General features: G+C 42.7%; 2 protein-coding genes and 1 pseudogene across 2 annotated transcripts; 2 read left to right on the top strand and 1 right to left on the bottom strand.

Annotated features, from left to right (window-relative positions):
* Positions 1 to 2617: 2617 nt before the first annotated feature.
* On the top strand, positions 2618 to 5350 carry LOC123395437 (protein FAR1-RELATED SEQUENCE 4-like). Its single transcript, XM_045090440.1, has 4 exons — positions 2618 to 3409; positions 4142 to 4501; positions 4840 to 4932; positions 5132 to 5350. The coding sequence occupies exons 1-4, from the start codon at positions 2618 to 2620 to the stop codon at positions 5348 to 5350; spliced, it is 1464 nt and encodes a 487-aa protein (XP_044946375.1).
* A 2051-nt stretch (positions 5351 to 7401) lies between these two features.
* Positions 7402 to 8821, top strand: LOC123395445 (annotated as a pseudogene).
* Positions 8822 to 8873: 52 nt separating this feature from the next.
* On the bottom strand, positions 8874 to 9297 carry LOC123404719. The gene has a single exon (XM_045098671.1). It carries the CDS (start codon positions 9282 to 9284, stop codon positions 8979 to 8981), a length of 306 nt encoding a protein of 101 aa, XP_044954606.1. The 5' UTR covers positions 9285 to 9297; the 3' UTR covers positions 8874 to 8978.
* Positions 9298 to 20767: the final 11470 nt, after the last annotated feature.

Consider the following 20767-nt stretch of genomic DNA (forward strand, 5'->3'; position numbering starts at 1 on the left):
ATATATATATATATAAGTATTTTTTAGTCCAGGTTGATGTCTAAAACCGGTACTGAGGACTGACCTTTAGTCCCGGTTCCAGACACGAATCGTCGGACCCTTTAGTCCCGGTTGGTGGATGGAACCCAGACTAAAGGTCCCACACGAACCAGGATTGGTGCCCACCGAGTCCGGACCGGCGTCCTGGTCGTTCGAAGTCGATCAGGACTGATGCACGCATTAGTCCCGGTTCGTAAGTCGATCAGGACTGTTGCTCTGATCTGACAAAGAACAAATCTATGTTTACTACTAGTGTGTACACATCATCCGCCGTGCCTCTCGTGAAAGCTAACTTATACCTTTCAGGAAAGAAAAAAAAATAGAAAACACATTTTTTTTCGTTTCTGAGAAGCATGATCGTGCCTCTCGTACAAACAAATCCACGAAACAAAACCGTACATCTCATAAAAAGGAAGTTTTTTTCTTTTCTGAATGGCAGGCCGAGGCTCTCACAAGAGCAAATCCGCGCCTCTCAGGAAAGCAAAATTACACCTCTTGTAAAAAAAAAAACACGAAAAAAACGTTATTTCCGTTTCAGGGAGTGATCGAGTGATAGTTGGGGGTCTTCCTAACAAACACTGGTCAACTAGTTGCTCCTGCTTGCTCCAGGCTAATGCACAGCCGAGGGACAAGTTATTTTCCTTTGCTTAGTATATGGCGATGGCCCAAATTAACCTGGTTCGTTCGGCTTCCGAGCGACGGACGACTTCAGAACGAAACTGGTGACGGACAAGAATACTAGTTCGAGTCGAACTCATCATCATCTCGATATCAAAGTACGTACGTGCGTTCATCCATCCATAAATACAAGAGAAAGGAGCACACACCTAGCTACGAAAACCATCTGAGTCCACGGTTTTTTCGCCCTAGCTACATCTTCTCGTAGTTAGACCGCCTATCATCGTCACCGTCCTCATGGAGAGCGAATCCCCGTCGTCCTCGTCAGCGGATCCTCACCCGTCGGCGCAACCCTATGCCGTCGTCGACATGGCTATCAAGTGTTTGAACCAAGGCGCATGCCGAGACAAGATCGAGGCGTTGGCTGCCGCGTGCGTGGGGCAAGAACCACCACCGGACGCCGACGCCGACGAGGCCCGCGCCAGCGCGCGGGAGGCGCTGGTGAAGTGCATAATGGACGTCGTGGCAGCCGCTGCCCGTGAAACGGCGGAGCAGGAGGGAAAGTCGAGCTGATTGTGATCGACGCCGGTTCTCTCATTACTCATTAGCTAATTGGCGCTATATACAACCTAGTTTCTTCATGGATGTTTTGGATAGCTTAATGATGTGGAGTTTTTATGATGTAGAGTCGTAACTTATTTTAGATCCGTGCTATTTGGTTTTGAGAGGGTTGTCTTGTGTACGCACATCATGTGCGCAGCTTTGTAATGCTTTCATCATTAGTTAATTCAGCCCTATATATACAATAATGCTACACCCACGTAGAGCTACGTGAGTTTATGTGCTGATTAGGATCGACGCTGACCTGGCCGCGCATACCGTCTGGAGCGAGAAACAGAAATAATTGCGGGCATAAAAATTATTTGTGGTGAAAAAACAAACGCGACCCCCAGGCGATAGATGTCAAGCACAGATCGGCCCGACGGCCGCGCGACGCGGCGAGTAACCTGCCGCTAATTACGCAAGGGGAAAACAGAAAGGCACAGACAGATCCGTTTTTCCAGATTTTAAGATCGCCGCCTTCAACTTTTGATCATCGGTACTGCTAAACGAAATTTCCACGCGTTGCCGATCACAGTGCTTGCATCGTTGGTGGCCTGCGTGGTGTGCCTGGCCTAGCTGACGACGGGGAGGATACAAGGTTCAGTCTGCTGCTACTGCTGTTGTTCGCTGTATTCTGTATTCTGCGTTTAAGTCAGGAGTATTGTTCATGGTTAAATATATGTGTTGTTATTGTTTGACCATTGGTGTTAGATAGACACTACTAGTAATGCTAAGGTCGTGGTGGTAATCTAGTACCCTTGCTGATTTTCATAGCTGCTCATGTGTACGTATCCTGAATTCCTGATGCTTGTTGAGCTGGTGATGGGTGCTTCTACTTCTCGAATCCAATCTTTAATGGAGATTCCTCCCAGGATTGATGACGAGATCTGCTAATTTTGTGATTAGTTTGACCATTCGTGTATGCAGATGCTGGTAATGCTACGGTCGTGGTGGTAATCTAGTATTCCGGTTGCACGCTGGTGGGCAGTTCGTGCAGGAGTTAAAAATCCCTGCGAGGTCGCTTGATCCGAATACGATACACTGCTTTCGTCAAATATGTGTACTGTTATCGATTTAATCGTCTTGTTATGTTCAGCATGAAGGTCACAAGTTCATGGTTAACATGCCAACATTTAGGTCACTCTGTTACAAATTTAGTTTTGATTTCGTAGAAGAGTGACTTTTTTTCATGATCATAGCAATGGATGATGGAATAGTTGGTGTTCAAGAATCAAGTGACATGTATATTTCAAGTGATGACGACGGCATTAAGCAACAAAATCAAAGCAACATGGAAATTGAACATGACCATATTGAAGATCAACCAGATTCGTTACTTGGAGACCCTGAATTGGGGATGACCTTCGATACTGAGAATGAGGTGCGAGAGTACTATATCAAATATGCTAAAGCAAAAGGCTTTGGTGTGACGAGAAGAATCTCACATAGTGATGATAATGGACAAGTAAAGTACCTTACACTTTGTTGCTCTCGGTATGGTAAGACTCAATCGAACTCAAGAAATATGTTGAAGCCAAACCCAACAGCCGGGATAGGATGTGAAGCTAAAATTTATGTTACACGTGGTCCTGATGGGAAGCTTCATCTTTCAAAGGCGATTTTGGATCACAATCATGCATTGAGTCCACATAAATCTCGGTTATCTAGATGCAATAAGAAGTTAAATTTCCATGTCAAGCGCAGGCTTGAGCTGAATGACCGCGCCGGAATAAGAGTAAACAAGAATTTCAATTCTTTTGTTGTGGCAGCAGATGGTCATGAGAACCTAACTTTTGGTGAGAAAACTTGTCGCAATTTTCTAGAGATAACAAGAAGGTTAAAACTTGGTAGTGGTGATGCTGAAGCGGTTCGTGACTATTTTATCAAAATGCAATCCGACAATCCAAACTTTTTTAGTGTCATGGATGTTGATGATGAATCCCGACTTCGGAATGCTTTTTGGGCTGATGCAAGAAGCAGAGCAGTGTATGAATCTTTTCATGATGTCATTACTTTTGACACAACATACTTGGTGAACAAATATGATATGCCTTTTGCTTGTTTTGTCGGAGTGAATCATCATGGCCAATCAGTGTTGCTAGGGTGTGCTTTATTATCAAATGAAGATACTCCAACATTTGTCTGGTTATTTGAAGCATGGCTTACTTGTATGTCAAATCGCCATCCAAAAGCTATTATAACTGATCAAGCAAAAGCAATTCAGAATGGTGTGGAAGAAGTTTTCCCTGAATCTCAATATAGATGGTGCTTGTGGCACATAATGAAAAAGATACCCGAGAAGTTAGGTGGATATGATGAATATGATCACATCAAGGTTGTTGTTGGCAGGGCGGTTTACAATTCATTAACAATTACAGAGTTTGAAGTTGCTTGGATGCATATGGTTGAGAAGTATAGTCTTGATGATAATGAATGGCTTAAAGGGCTTTATGAGCATCGGAACCGTTGGGTTCCAGCTTTTGTGAAAGATGCCTTCTGGGCAGGTATGTCTACTACACAACGTAGTGAGAGTATGAATGCCTTCTTTGATGGATATGTTAACGCAAAAACTACATTGAAGCATTTTGTTAGCCAATATGAGAATGGTCTCCGTGATAAAGTTGAGAAGGAGAATATTGCTGATTTTAATTCCATCAATTCAACCATACCTTGCATCACACGCTTTGCCATCGAGAAGCAATTTCAATCAGCCTATACAAATGCAAAGTTCAAAGAATTTCAAGAAGAGCTAACAGACATTATGTATTGTGATCGGAAGTTCATAGAAAAGGAAGGGGCAATAGAAACATATGAAATAACTGAGGATGTGTTAATTGATGAGGAAAAAGGATGGAGAAAAGATATTGTGTACCATGTTTATTTCAACGAGGAAGAGTTCGAAGTTAAGTGTTCATGTCGTCGCTTCGAGTTCAGGGGTATACTCTGTAGGCATGTATTATGTGTGCTCACTCACATGAAAATCAAGGAGGTTCCTCCACAATACATTGTTGATCGGTGGAAAAAGAATGTGAAAAGAAAGCATAATTTTATCAGATGCACATATGGTGGCATGGAAGACACGCCTGTTGCAAAACGTTTTGATAGATTGTGCAATTCTTTCTACCCAGTTGCTGAGCTAGGCGGCATGTCAGATAATTCATGCAATTCTTTGATTGAAAAACTTCACACCCTCAAAGTTGAGTACTCTAGCAGCTCAAATTCTGAAAATGATAAGGAACAGGTTGGTACACAGGAAGATGCACCTTCTAGTGCGAAGGCAACAAGTAAAACTATACTAAGTCCAATAGCTGTTAGATGTGCTGGACGTCCTCCTTCATTGAGGAAAGAATCAAAGGTTGATAAGCTTATTCGTCAAGCAAACGAAAAGAAGAAGAAAGCTGAACAAAGAGACAAGAAAAAAGCTGAACAAGAGAAGAAGAAAGCTGAACAAAAGAAAATGAAAAAAGAAGAACAGGAGAAGAAGAAAGCTGAACAAAAGGTATTGTAGCCTATATTACGTGTGATCACAAACTACTTTTTTCTTCTTGTAAAAACTCACTAATGTTGCACTTATTTCAGGCTCACTCCATGAATTTAAACAAGAAAAGGTCCAATAATAAAAGGAAACAATCAGACGCTAATATTCTAGAACAAGATCTTATGGAACATGCGGTATTTGATTCTTGTTCTCCGTTCTACAATAATACTATTTTTTATAGCTAATAGATCTGCAATCTGAAACAGAGTCAGGAAGCAATTTATTTGGATGACATAGCTTGTAGTAGCACAGTTCAGGTATTTTATTTTGTCAAATTTTGATTTGCAGTAAAAACTTGGTAATCCATTAATATAATGACTTTATTTGGCACAGGGATCATTTGACTTTGGCATAGCGACTGGCAACATAAATCCAACCCCAGCAGCTGCAATACCATATGAAGGTTCATCATCAATGGTTATGCCTCCAATTCTAGGAGAATATACAAGTATGATGTTTCAGGTTCAGCAAGCATCGACTGTACTGTCCAGTCCTGCAGAATTACGCTTCAATGGAATTGGAGGGCTCAACAATACGACGGATCAGATTTAGACATGATTTATGTAATTTGAAGATGTTTGATGCAGTATTTTTCTATGCACTTGGCAACTTTAATGTAATATTTGATGGAGTATATGTTTTGTCATCTTGTTTTCCCTAATGTACTACAAAATTATTTATAGGATTGTAAATTTTCATGGATATTTGTGTGCGCACATTGCTGGTAGTTTATCAAGTATAAGCACACTGGAGATTCACGTCAGCCCTTCTTTTCATATCTCTGAATATTTTGATCTCTGAAACTGCACTTTGTGTCTCTAATCATCTCTGTGTAAAGCTGAACAAAGTCCAGAGCTTTGATGTGGCCCAGCCAAGCTACCAACAGGATGCAAAGCAGAACAAAATTCAGACCAAAGCAGCACGGTACAATTTCTAAGCAACAAACTTATGTAGCTCGTCGATCTGGCCCAGCCATGGCCTGAGACCGAAGAGGTTGACCGACTGGACGCTCGACAGCAAGTTGACCAGCGTCGTCGGCCACCACACGACGAGTCAGTACATCGAATTTGGCTACATGGGACTTCACCAAGGCGCCGCCAGCGTCCATACGAGGAGGCCGCCTCGTCGCCAAGAGCCGGCCGTGACGCTGTCAACGATTAGGAGATCACCTCCCCACATCGGAGGAGCCATGCATGGCGCATCCAACTAGTACGAGACTGCCTCTCCGCCTCAGAGTAGCCCGTTGTCGCGCCGCGGAAGATATCTTCGCGTCCGGCAGTAACAGAGGAACTCGCCGCGTTGCGCTGCCGATCGATGGGAAACTCGCCGCGTCGCGCGGCCGTCGGGCCGATCTATGCCTGGCATCTATCGTCTGGGGGTTGCGTTTGTTTTTTCACAGCAAGTAATTTTTATGCCCGCAATTATTTCTGTTTCTCGCTCCAAACGCAATAATGCTACACTCACGTAGAGCTACGTGAGTTTACGTGCTGATTAGGATCGACGCTGACCTGGCCGCGCATACCGTCTGGAGCGAGAAACAGAAATAATTGCGGGCATAAAAATTATTTGTGGTGAAAAAACAAACGCAACCCCCAGGCGATAGATGTCACGCACAGATCGGTCCGACGGTCGCGCGACGCGGCGAGTAACCTGCCGCTAATTACGCAAGGGGAAAACAGAAAGGCACAGACAGATCCGTGTTTCCACATTTTAAGATCGCCGCCTTCAACTTTTGATCATCTGTACTGTTGAACGAAATTTCCACGCGTTGCCGATCACAGTGCTTGCATCGTTGGTGGCCTGCGTGGTGTGCCTGGCCTAGCTGACGACGGGGAGGATACAAGGTTCAGTCTGCTGCTACTGCTGTTGTTCGCTATATTCTGTATTCTGCGTTTAAGTCAGGAGTATTGTTCATGGTTAAATATATGTGTTGTTATTGTTTGACCATTGGTGTTAGATAGACACTACTAGTAATGCTAAGGTCGTGATGGTAATCTAGTACCCTTGCTGATTTTCATAGCTGCTCATGTGTACGTATCCTGAATTCCTGATGCTTGCTGAGCTGGTGATGGGTGGTTCTGCTTCTCGAATCCAATCTTTAATGGAGATTCCTCCCAGGATTGATGAGGAGATCTGCTAATTTTGTGATTAGTTTGACCATTCGTGTATGCAGATGCTGGTAATGCTACGGTCGTGGTGGTAATCTAGTACTCCGGTTGCACGCCGGTGGGCAGTTCGTGCAGGAGTTAAAAATCCCTGCGAGGTCGCTTGATCCGAATACGATACACTGCTTTCGTCAAATATGTGTACTGTTATCGATTTAATCGTCTTGTTATGTTCAGCATGAAGGTCACAAGTTCATGGTTAACATGCCAACATTTAGGTCACTCTGTTACAAATTTAGTTTTGATTTCGTAGAAGAGTGACTTTTTTTCATGATCATAGCAATGGATGATGGAATAGTTGGTGTTCAAGAATCAAGTGACATGTCTATTTCAAGTGATGACGACGGCATTAAGCAACAAAATCAAAGCAACATGGAAATTGAACATGACCATATTGAAGATCAACCAGATTCGTTACTTGGAGACCCTGAATTGGGGATGACCTTCGATACTGAGAATGAGGTGCGAGAGTACTATATCAAATATGCTAAAGCAAAAGGCTTTGGTGTGACGAGAAGAAGCTCACATAGTGATGATAATGGACAAGTAAAGTACCTTACACTTTGTTGCTCTCGGTATGGTAAGACTTAATCGAACTCAAGAAATATGTTGAAGCCAAACCCAACAGCCGGGATAGGATGTGAAGCTAAAATTTATGTTACACGTGGTCCTGATGGGAAGCTTCATCTTTCAAAGGCGATTTTGGATCACAATCATGCATTGAGTCCACATAAATCTCGGTTATTTAGATGCAATAAGAAGTTAAATTTCCATGTCAAGCGCAGGCTTGAGCTGAATGACCGCGCCGGAATAAGAGTAAACAAGAATTTCAATTCTTTTGTTGTGGCAGCAGATGGTCATGAGAACCTAACTTTTGGTGAGAAAACTTGTCGCAATTTTCTAGAGAAAACAAGAAGGTTAAAATTTGGTAGTGGTGATGCTGAAGCGGTTCGTGACTATTTTATCAAAATGCAATCCGACAATCCAAACTTTTTTAGTGTCATGGATGTTGATGATGAATCCCGACTTCGGAATGTTTTTTGGGATGATGCAAGAAGCAGAGCAGTGTATGAATCTTTTCATGATGTCATTACTTTTGACACAACATACTTGGTGAACAAATATGATATGCCTTTTGCTTGTTTTGTCGGAGTGAATCATCATGGCCAATCAGTGCTGCTAGGGTGTGCTTTATTATCAAATGAAGATACTCCAACATTTGTCTGGTTATTTGAAGCATGGCTTACTTGTATGTCAAATCGCCATCCAAAAGCTATTATAACTGATCAAGCAAAAGCAATTCAGAATGGTGTGGAAGAAGTTTTCCCTGAATCTCGATATAGATGGTGCTTGTGCTAGTTTCATCATGGATGGCCGAGTCTTAGAGCGTACCGGTTCGGCCGTTGCTATGAAATCGGATGCATGAAATGTTGCTCACCGGAGACGAAACAGGGGTGCTGCCGGAGTTAGAGAAGAAACGCATCGAATCAAGGACGCTGCTACAGATCTGGTGGATGATTTCTGATTCAAATACTCTCAGCAGCAGGATCGGGAGGCCGCAGGATCGGGAGGCCACCACACAGCTTCCATAGCAGCACCACATAGCAGTCTCCCATGGCAGCATGGGTCCATCATTGCAACCTCGCCGGAGCTTCCGACGACCGCCGCGGCGCTCCACTGCAACCTCGCCGGAGCTTCAGCTACCGACCCGGCGCTTCACTGCAACCTCGTCGGAGCTTCATTCCAACCTTGTCGGAGCTCGAACGACCGTTGGCGGTTCACTGCAGCTCCGGCGGCCCTTCAACGCAACTCTGCGCCGCGAGCTCCATGGCAACACCTCGACGTGCGCCACCAGTGAAGCTGTGCCATGCCAACGCAGCGAGCTCCATGGCAACACCTCGAGGTGTGCCACCGACGGAGCTTCACTGCGCCACGCCGGCGTGGCGGGCTTCATGGCAGCATCTCGATGTGCGCCACCGGTGGAGCTTCACTGCGCCACGCCGGTGCCACGAGCTTCATGGCAGCACCACGATGGCGTCCGACGAAGCGTCAATGCAGTGCTGCCACCGCGCACGGCGGTGCTCCAACGCAGTGAGACGCCGATGGGGTTGCTGTGGTGAAGCACATGGCAGGGACGGGCGGATGAACATGCGACGGCGATGCGCGTGCTTCGTCGTTTGCAGCACCGGCGGACACCATTGCATCCCCCGGTGAAGCCGCAACACCAGCGCGGCGGAGCTCCACTGCAGCCGCGGCAGCGATGCGCGGTGCTCCAATGTAGCGTCGGCAGCCCGTCGACGCGGAGGTGGCGGCGTTGCCATGGGACTCCTCTCTCGGGAGTGACGAACAGGGGTGGAGGAGGGGAAAAATGTGTGGAACAAGACGTTCGGGAATAGATAAGGTCATGGAGGGGAAGCGGTGGATGGTCGCAGAGGCACGTGTCAAACGCAGAGGGTGGTTTACATGTGGTGATAATCAACCAGTTTATTTTGATGCTTTTTCTTGAATCAATCGATTCTGGATCGGCTCCGGTGTCCCAGATGAACACGCTGCAAGGTAGAGGATGACAGGGTGGGACCCATAGTCAGTGGCGGAGAGCTGAGAAAGAAAAACAGAAAAAAAGGAAGTGGAGGGGTGGGTGCTCGCTGGGCTAAATGGGCCGGTCTGCTATTTCAATAATTCGCATGTGCGAGGTATAGAAATGGGCTTCGTCTGTTGTGCTTCTGTAGCCCAAGGTGAAGAGTAAACACTACGAAAACTAAATCGTGCATAGGAAAGTCTCTTGGCTAAAATAAAATATCAGTTAAATTCCTAAAATACTATAAACACACAGGAAAACACTATAGCTACATAAAAATAATGAACAATTTTTAGAGACCAAAACTAAATAAAATACACACAAAACTTTTGTAAATTATATTTTGGGGCTTTGTAAATGTTCCACAAAACATGTTAAAACTTCAGAGATAAAACCAAATAACAGTTAAAGAATCTGCAAACAAAATATATTGAAGGAGTCATATTTCCTTCTCTCATAATATTTTATTTTTTGAATGAGAATTGTTGTCAATATTCAAAATCGAAATGAGAGAATACTCAATTACTCCACCAATATTATTATTTGAGGAAGTCATATCATCCTCTCTCATTTTTGAATTGGAAATTCCTGAACATTATAGGAGCTTCTCATCCGATTTTTGGCAACTTCCGGGATGTTCTTCCCCTGATTAATTTTTCTGTTTTTTCTTGTCTTATGATTTTTTTCTTATATTTCGAAAATTACTTGATTTCGTCAACATTTTTAATTTTTTTGAAAATTTATGAAAACACAAAAATTACATGAATTCATGATTTTTTTTACAAATTTAAAAATATATTTGTTAACACTATTTAATTTATGAATTTTTTAATTTAATGAACTGTATTCAAATTTATAAATATATTTTCAAATTTTTAAACAGTTTTACTAATTTGGAAAACTGTATAAATGTTTAAACATTTTTTAAATACATGAACTATTTGGAATTGTGGTACTTTTTTGAATGCTTGAAAAATTTAAAATTTATGAACTTAATGTGAATTCCTGAACATTTTATTAATTCTTCCATATTTATCAAATTCATGTACATTTTATAAATTATGGAGAAAAATAGAATCCTCTAATATTTTATGAATCTGAAAACAGGTTTCAAATATTATAAAGAAATCTTGAGTCTGTTAACAAGTTTTTAGACTTATGAAGAAACAAGGTTTTGGGTTTAAAACTCAAGTTGTTGAGTATGAAAAAGTTACAAAAAAGCTAACATTGGAGAAGTGCTGGCAAAACGAAAAATTTCGATGAGCTCGTTTTATAATTTGCTAGTTAAAACGAAAATCCGGGAAGAAAACTAGTTAGAGAACATAGAAGTTCCTTCATATTCAAGCGCAGAGGAAAGGAACATGTTCTTGATGCATGAATCACTTGCTGAGGATGAATTCACAAGGACCTTAGGCCTAGTACTTTTCGCTTGATTCTGGTGATTCTAGGTTTGGAAAATCAAAAGCTTAAAAGAACTCGATTTGATTGTCTAAAATCATCACACAATCGCTAGAATCGGTAGTGCAATCGAAAATCGCGTGCAAACCTTGATTCTGGCGATTCTGGGCACTTCCATAAAATAAAACGATCCAGTTTGAGACAATACACCTATTTCAAACGCAAATTACAAGGGAAATGCCACCAGAGGCTAGCCGCACGAACGAAAACGAGTCGTGCGACTCCTTCCTCTTGCCCTGCATCCCCCACTCCCCGCTCATCCTCGTGGTGGGGTTCCAGGGGCGCCGCCACCCGAGTGCCCGCCCTAGCAGCTCCTCCGCCAGCCCAACGCCGACCCTCCGCCCCACTCCTCCGCTCCGCACGCTCGCCTCCAGGCCGGGAGCCGCTGCTCCGCCCCGTTTGGTGTTCTCAAGATGAAATGACTAATTCTCGGAGGCATACCACGGTACAAACCAGATGCCCAAAAGATGATTGTCACTTCATACATGTGTCTCCACAACTTCATTCGTGATAGCTAGCTGCATGATGAGCATTTTGATAACTTTGATAATGATGCGTATGTGCAACCCCATTGCCATTTACAGGCACCAACGCTCTACCACCCGAAGATGATGGTACCATGGCCGCAACACGTGAGGCTATTGCTACCAGTCTTGTACCAGGAGATTAGTCAATCTATTTGTACTGGAACTTCTTTTGTAGCAAAGAAAACGCGAAAACCTTCGTTACTGTAATATTTATCTATCTAAGATATTCATAAATCGTATTCATGCTCATATTTTATGATAAATTGTTTGAAACATCTAAGTGTTAGCAATCCAGCATCCAATTTTTGTTCAGAGGCGTTAATGATATTTCAACATACAACTTGCCCATAATATCAGACCACAATCTCCGACAAGAACTCGATGGCTGATTCAGGCTGATTTTGAAGGAAGATGATTGTGGTAAAGTTTCCCAAAAGCTGATCCTGGAGAATCAAAAGTTGAAAAGAACTCTGCCTTAGTGTCGTTGTGGGCTATTTGAAAGGTCATACATAAGGATATATACCAGTCGCCTCTTTTGATTTTCTTCATTTCTATCTCAATTTAATGTGTTTCCTTTAAATTTCTATGTTCCTTTGTTTTTATTATTGTTTTTATTTTTCTTCAATTTTCTTTCGTTTATTTTGCTTCTTTCTCTTTTTTTTGTATACATTGGCAAAAAATTATATGTTTAACCATTTTCAATACATGATTTATGTTTAAAAAATGCATGTTTAATGACTTTTTTTATACACATTGTATATTTTCTGTATATGTTAGGAACATTATTTTTACAGCTTGAACATTTCTTAAGTGTATGATTAAGATCGTTTGTTACGCGATCATCATTTTTTTTATGTTTTGATGTTCCATTTTTCAATCCATGTTCTACATTATTTATATACACCAGAATATTTTTTACATGTGTATCATTATTTAAATAGATGATTAATTTTTTCTCAAATAGTTTGTCTTTGATGACTACTTTTTCCGTACACATTATACATTTTCGTATGTGTCTCGAACAGTTCCAATTTTTTTGAAATACACGATTAATTTTTTTTTGATATATGTTAAATAATTTGTTTAAAACTAGCAAAATAATCAAAGATTTACTTTTTTTGTGAGAATCAAAGATTTACTTACAAAAATACTCCCTCTGTAAACTAATATAAGAGCGTTTAGATTACTATAGGGGTTCCATGCCACCGACAAATGAGAGGAGCTTAGGCAATAAAATTTAGAGGTGTGGCTGGCCCAATATTATGGCAGGCCTTGGCTTGTCAAGAAGCGCTCTCACTTTCCCTTGACTTATCACTTGCAGCTATACATATAGCTTGAGACTGTCAAGGTGTGATCAAAGATATCCATGAAAATACCGGTGGGCTACACTCTAGCATTATCAAGGAGATTCATCTTACATCTTAGCAGTTCTCTCGCTATTCCATCATCTTCAAAGGAGGAGAAACTAACGTTGAGTCACATAGCCTCGCTAGACATAATCTATGCCTTTTTTTAGATGCCATGTGTGGCTCCTTAATCCTCCAGATCTGCGTTGTATCCCTATAAACTTTTTTAATCAATAAAGTGAAGTGTGTTTAGACTAAAAATAGCTAGAGGAGCTTAGGTGTTTTTTAGAAAAGGAGGATGAGCCCCGACTTGTGCATCTGGAAGATGCATGCAGTTATTTTATTAACTATTCATAAAGACCTTACAAAACAATACATCAATATATCTGAAGCCGTCATCTTGGCAACATCTATCGCTACTCCTATCCAATGATGAAGGGGTGCCGAATGTCCGAACTGAATACTAAATAGACATCACACCAAAGTCTCACATCTAAAGCTGGATGCCCCGATCAAGCCACATACCGGGTCTAGGGCACAAATCGGTTTGATGCACTCTCATAGGTCGTGGTCGTCGTCTTTCATCATCCATCTTCAGAGCACGTACTGACACATTGACCTTGCCAAGCCTGCCATCGATGCCCTCGCGGCGCTAGACAATGCCTCCACCGTACGCGCATTCATCATCATCCATCCGTCATTGAGACTTTGATGCGCCTCGCCGCCGAGACTCTACGACGTTGATGTGTCACAGGGAACATCGCTGCATCGTAGATGCCGTCCACTGGTCCCTCGAGCCTATGTACACCTCCAAGAATGACACCCTTAAGAGGGGTACGACACATGAGTAGCGAATAGAGGGTCTAAAGCTTGTCTCCAATGATGCCTTCAAGAAGGGGATGACGTAGAAAGACGCCGCCATCGCCGACCTTGGCAACGTCCCAAGAGTAGGGTTTTCACCCGGATCCTCTTGAGGACCCTCCATCCAACATCGTGTGCATGGAACCGCTACCAATCATCGTCGCCACGCATGAAGGTCGTACCAGTCGGATCGGATCTGACAGGAGACCAGGCCCACCACACCCCCGCCACCGGGATCAGATTTGATCTAACCCACCGCCGCTGCGGGTACGCAACCAATGTACAACGGGCCGACTCCACCGCATAGTCCCGATGAGGCTGCCGCCACCGTGATCTGCCACCGCTGAGCTGTCGATCCCCGCGCCCGCTTGACTCCGCCTCCTGTCGAGACCGCCCCGCACCAGCCCTTCAAGGCGGAAAGAACGGGATCCTGCCTCCGACTACCGTAAGGGGCTTGCATCGGCCGCCCCGACCGACGACGAGGTTGGCGGAATGTGGTGAGGAGGCTAGGGGAAGGAGATCCCCGCCGCCGCCCGAGTTGCCCGTGGGAGGGGGGCGCGGGGCTGGGAGTTGTGAGATTAGTCCTCTCACGCTTGAGTGCCTAACAAAAATGATACATAAGTACTGGAGAGGAGTGATTCACAGGAAACGACGAACTCACTTGGTGTCATGGGACATCATGCTTAGGCCCAAATCATATGGAAAATTGGACTCCAAGATATGAAACCGTTTACTTTGTGGGCAAGCCCGGCCTGGCCCGGAAATTTCGGACTGAGTTTGGGTTGGTATGGCCGGGCCAGGTTTCTCATGGCCAAGTCTACCCTTAATAGATTCTTGATAGATGTTGGCAATGCGTCCTCGACATGGCAAACTATTGTATATGGGCTTGAGCTGCTAAAGTAAGATCATTTGAAGGATCGGAAACGGTTCCCAAGTTCGAATATGGCATGATCCTTGGATCCTTCGTGACCACTCATGACGCCGATAACTGCAAAGCGACGGTGCCAACAAGTGGGTCGCTGATGTTCTCAACCCCCGATGGCACGCCCTACTCCAGCTGCACTTTTATCAGCCAGACATCGAGAGTATTCTACAGATTAAGACGTCCAACAAACTTGAAGCGGACTTCCTTGCATGGCATCCCAAGTTCCCGCTAAACGAGTGTGCTTCTCCAACATGGATTTTGTTTACGGGGTGTTTCGTTTCAAGGGACTAGACTTTTTTTTTAGTCCCAGGGACTAAAGAAAAAAGTTCCTTCAGTAAAGTCTTTTTTTAGTTCCTTAAATAAAAGTCCCTCCTGTTTGATTACATAGGAACTAAAAGAATTTTTTTTTATTCTAGTCTCTGTAAACAAACAAGGCCTTAACTGTATCCATGCACAATTCAAATCATGGCCTCCCATCACGCCTGGTTTCAAATTGAGTAGGCCCACCTAGCCATCCAATGTATCCCACAGTCACATGATATTCTCTCGCCCGTATATGAAATCATATTTCAACAGCTGTGGGATCGGGTCTTATAGATTCTTCTTTTACTAGGCCATGTAGTACCATGTGCTTTAGATTCTTGTCACCCGCACTGCAACCCACCATTTGTAAGGTGGCATGAGAAACCGCTATTTTTATGCTATGTTTAACCATGGTGTGGCTGACCCAATATTATCGGAGGCTTTGGCTTGTCAAGAAGCGCTCTCACTTGTCCTTAACTTATCACTTGCAGATATACAGATAGCTTCAGACTGTCAAGGTGTGACCAAAGATATCCATGAAAATACAGGTGGGCTACACTCTAGCATTATTAAGGAGATTAATCTTACGTCTTAGCAGTTCTCTCGCTGTTCCATCATCTTTGAAAGAGGAGAAACTAATCTGGAGTCACATAGCCTTGCTACGCATAGTCTATGCCTTTTTTCAGGACGCCATGTGTGGCTCCTTAATCCTTCAGATCTACATTGTATCCCTATGAACTTTTTTAATCAATAAAATGGAGTGTGTTTAGAATACAAATAAAGTTCTACCTAAAAGGGAGTTAAAATGAGGCACCCTGTATCAGAAACTACCATCTCTAAATTACATAACTAGGTACTTTTTCCTCTCCGCCTCTTGAACTTTCCCGTAGGCAAGTACGAGCTTGTAGTGTGGGCGTGGGCAGGTCGCGAGATACCGATTTGATTATATTCATTCCATATAGCGTTGTGATAACTGAGAACTCCTTATTTTGGTGGGCCATGTGAGTGTCTACACAATGCTTATTTGTATACATATTATTGCACATACAAACTTGTTATAACAATGTTGTATAATGCATGTGTAGGATGGTTTTGGACTGAGGAAGCAATTTTTGGTGCATATTTTAAAGTATGAAGAGAATGAAGCTAAAAACAATATCCCATCCATTGAACGAAGCATCATAGATCGCATGTATAGATGGACCTTCATTGCTTCAAAAGATGGACCTTCAAGACATGCTTATTTCTGATTTTTAAAATATACTTTTGTGACCATTATAATACAATTTGTGTGTGAACATGAATTTTATGCGGAGACATGTTTATGGACCGCGTGTTACACACGTTCTCATTTAGTTGGGAATCACACACGTTTAAATGGCTCGGTGAAAAAACTCATTAAATAAAAATCAGATTCAAAATAGATGTTTTTACTATAGATTATGATACGTGTGTTGGATCCCAAATATGTCACACTTTAAAAAAATATTTTGTAGCCATCTGAATTTTTTGATAAAAATATTTTACTATGATGCCATGCGAACTCATTTTATTTAAGACGTGCGTTGCACGTGCATGATTACTAGTCCTATTAAATGATGAAATATTCTCCATGGTTACGGTGCAATCATAAGCAAGGGACATCCGCTAAGAAACAACCTTATACCCTAAGATCCTACTCTAGGATGTGACCGACTCCACCGTCATAACGTTATAGCTGGAAAGTCTCGTTTCGGACAAATCGGAGGAAATATTTTTAAGAATTAGGGTATACATGTGTTTTGGGTGTTCCTAGGGGTTACCTTCACACAATCAAGCAAAAAGTTTCACTTTGCTGCCCCTTTCTGACGCCAGAATCTTTGTAAGAGCTAGGGCATTTTGTCTTTTGAAACAATTAATTAAAAAGTGCAAAATTAATTATGCAACTTCCTATCAAAATTATACTATATTGTTATGCATTTCGTTTATTTTCCAATTGGTTATTCATTTTACAATGGAGTAATGGCCACTGAGGAGCGGGACAAAGCTGTTCTTGGTTTCAAGGGATGGTAAGGGTGGGGCTTCACCCAGCAATAATTGATCTATGGCCAAGCCAAGTTTACTAGAGATGCAAGGTAACTAGTATGAGCTCTAGTAAAATTTTGATATCAAGGGGAATTGTAAAAGGCATTAAAAGAGGGTTTTTACCAAATCACGAGAAGGTGTTTGATGCTGTTTTGGGAAAGTAAAAGGGTTCTTCTTGTCTTGAGATTTAACAGGATCAAAGGGTAGATGGAAATGAGGTTGATCGCCCATTTTGGGATTATATGATGAAAGTTGCCAATGTAAACTTTCTAAACCCTAGAAATGGGCAGGAATAGATTTTCCTAGATCTGGTTATGCAAATCTATTCCCCTAATGCACCATTTGGTGTGGTGGCATTACTTCAGGAATAGAGTGTGTCCAAAATGTTTGCAACCAATTGAGGAAACTTGACAATGCAAAATTTCTTAATTCTAGCTAGAAATCAACATAAATGGGTTTGGGAGGATTTGGACAAGTGGATCTATTCTCCATGATGCACCACTTGGTGTGGACACATTATTAGGTGATTAGAACATGTCCACAATGTTTGAGAATAATTGGAGAAACTTGGCAATGTAAACTTGTCCAAGTTTCGACCTGGACACAGATGGTTTTGGAGTATGTTTGTGAATCATATTAATTTGGATTGAGACGAAACTTGGCAAGGTCATCATATATATCATGTGTGACTTACTAGAATTTTCTTGGAATTATTTAAGAATATTTCTTATAGAAATATTTTAAATACTTCAAATGAACAGAAATGGTTTTGGAGGGATTTGTACAATATTTTGTAACATACTGATAAAGAACTATTTAAAATATCCTAGAAATTCTCAAATTGAACAAACTAATAGAACACACTAGTATTAAACAATAAGAAAAATAATCATTCAAAAATCTATTTTCAAATTAAAGTTATTCACAAACGAGTGATTCACACAAATTTCAAACAATTCAAATTTAAACTATTCAAATTTGAAAACCAATGGCACTAACAGAAAGTTTATAATTTTTATGACCTAAGGCAAAAAGATTCACTCAAAAACACTAAACATTCTAAATGTTATTCAAAATCTAAAAACAAAAATTGTTATGTTTAAAAAAAGAAGAAAACAAATAAAGAAAGAAATAAAACCAAAGGTCCACCTCCCCACACGGAATTTGGATCTTCGATAAGGAGGACCTTTAGTCCCGAGTGGTGATACCAGCAGGGACTAAAGAGTATTTAGTCCCGGTTGGTATCACCAACTGGGACTAAAGGTCTCCCCCTATATAAGCGCGTGTTCTTGCGGTGCCCGTTACCACCCGGGAGAACATGGCACTTCAACGCCACCAGGCTGCTGAAATCCTCTCCGACGCCGTCGCCGATCCACTCGTAGCCATCGGTGATTGCCGTCTCTCAGCTCCCTGCTTGTTGCTACACTGTCGCCGCGCCTGCACCACCTCGCCCGCGTCTACCCCCACGCCGCCTCCAGACCCTCCGCTGCCCGATCACCTCCGTCGACCGAGCCTCTTCATCGGTCGCCTCGCCTCCGCCACCCGAGCCTCTTCATCGGCCGCCTCGCCTCCGCCACCCGAGCCCATCCGTCGGCTGCCTCGCCCCACCGCCCAGACTGCGCTCCGCCCAGGCCCTGCCGGTGAGAACCCACTGGCCAGCCCCTTCGAGCATTTTTTTCTTTTTTCTCGCAATATATGATGATTCAATTTGCAATATGTTTATATGTATGATGAATATATGATGATATGCATGTTCTATGATGTTGTTAAAAGTTGTATGATAATATGTTGTTTATACTAATAATTAATTAATTTGCAATATGTTGTTTATATGTATGATGATAAATTAATTAGCAATATGCATGACCATAAATTAATTTGCAATATGTATGATAAGCATATGTATGATGATAAATAAATTTGCAATATGGTGTCCCCGACGATCGCCGGTGAGGAGTACCCGACGATCGCTGGTGATGAGTCCCCGACGATCGCCGATGAGGATCGAATCCCCGACAATCACCGGTGAGGATCGAGTCTCCGACGATCGTCAGAGGAGTCTCCGACGATCGCCGGTGAGGAGTCCCCGATGATCGCTGGGGAGGAGTCCCCGACAATCGTCGGCAAGGAGTCCCCGATGATCACCGGTGAGGATTCCCCGACAATCGCCGACAAGGAGTCCCGGATGATCACCGGTGAGGACTCCCCGACGATCGCTAGTGAGGAGTCCCAGACAACCACCGCAAAGCGCCATGTCCGGGATGATGCCTGACCTAGGAATTTGTTTTCATAGGAATTTGTTCTCGCATAGGTTATTAAATATGAGTAGCATAATAAAATGAAAATTATCGCATATGAATTTGTTTTCATAGGAATTTGTTCTCGACGACGATGGCCAGCCCGCATCCTCGTCGTGGACTCGGGGTCGTCGACCCGTTTGAGAGGCGCCATGTCCATGACTGGGCTCCGTCGGGCTGGCATTGGGAGGTGCTACCTTTCGGAGCATGCAACTTGGTGAGGAACCGGGGTCTCATCGTTGACCCAGAGCTTCTATGATGGCGGTCGAGTGGGCCACTATCGGTGCAGACGGAGCCGGTCCCCCGAGGAGCTGGTACGTCGCCGTGTCAGGGAGGAGGACGAGCAGGTCCGTTGCTACATGGTTTTGTTGGACGTCACGTTCTCAAATACCCCGCAGTTTCTTCAGGAATCTCACTCGAGCTATGATCCTGTGATGGTACCTTCTCTTTAGGTGTTCACTGCCGCGTAGTACTACAACAACTCTTTGTTTGGTGATCAGTTTGATTGGGCGATATGTACTAGTGATATTATGTGATATTATTGTTGCATTAACTGGATTATTCGAGATATATTAGTGATACTGTATATTGTTGCATTAAATGAATTATTCGAGATGCATAAGTAAATTTTAATCCTCCGCACCATCGTCCCTAGCCTCTCAGAGTGAACCTCGCCTGCGGCAAACTATACTATGATTCAGTTTTTGATTATTTAGTGCATTGTAATTTAAAATGCTAAATCGTTCTATCTTTCTTTTGGATTAGTTAAGCCATGGACGATAGCGGTATATACCATGGAGATGACTTGTTCGACATCATACGCTCCTCCCTATACCAAGAGAATGACGACATGACATCTCAGAACTTCTAAACGAATCCGTTGATGGACTTGAGCAAGAACCAATAGACGTATAAAATGATGGCGAAGAAAATGTTAGATAATTAACAATGTGTGGCAAGGTATATATATATTAAGCCTGGTGATCATTACTTGTATTAATTGATTTGTGCATATATATCGACAAATCTTTCTTCTTTTAGCCCTCCGAATCGAGCCAATCTTCTAGAAGGATACGAGGCCGGGCCAGAAAGTTGGGCGATGACATAAAGTTAAACATCAATGAAGTCGCCGAAGATGGCGAGCCGATTGATCCTTATGAGAATGCCCGTAAATTTATAAATCAATGCATAGTTATTGTTAGGGACCAAATACCAATTATCATTCGAGAATGGAATCGGCAAAAGGTAGATCGAGGAGTTAGTTACATTGACCAAAGATCGAAAGATTTGCTTTGGGATACCGTCATGTCACATTTCAACCTACCACAGGGTCTCACAGATAGCCAATGGTTGAAAGTCAAGAAATGAGATCTTAAGAAGATGGCCACACAATTTCAGGCATGGAAGAAAAGATTATACAACAACTGCATCAGGGATAAAAAGAA

This window comes from Hordeum vulgare, chromosome 1H (genome assembly GCF_904849725.1).
Source record: "Hordeum vulgare subsp. vulgare chromosome 1H, MorexV3_pseudomolecules_assembly, whole genome shotgun sequence".
Taxonomy (NCBI): Eukaryota; Viridiplantae; Streptophyta; class Magnoliopsida; order Poales; family Poaceae; genus Hordeum; species Hordeum vulgare.

Coding starts and splice junctions, on each gene's coding strand:
- LOC123395437 (XM_045090440.1), top strand. CDS start 2,618: ATGACCTTCGATACTGAGAATGAGGTGCGAGAGTACTATATCAAATAT. Junction 4,502..4,839: donor CTGAAAATGATAAGGAACAG/GTTGGTACACAG, acceptor CACTTATTTCAG/GCTCACTCCATGAATTTAAA. Junction 4,933..5,131: donor AAGATCTTATGGAACATGCG/GTATTTGATTCT, acceptor TATTTGGCACAG/GGATCATTTGACTTTGGCAT.
- LOC123404719 (XM_045098671.1), bottom strand. CDS start 9,284: ATGGCAACGCCGCCACCTCCGCGTCGACGGGCTGCCGACGCTACATTG.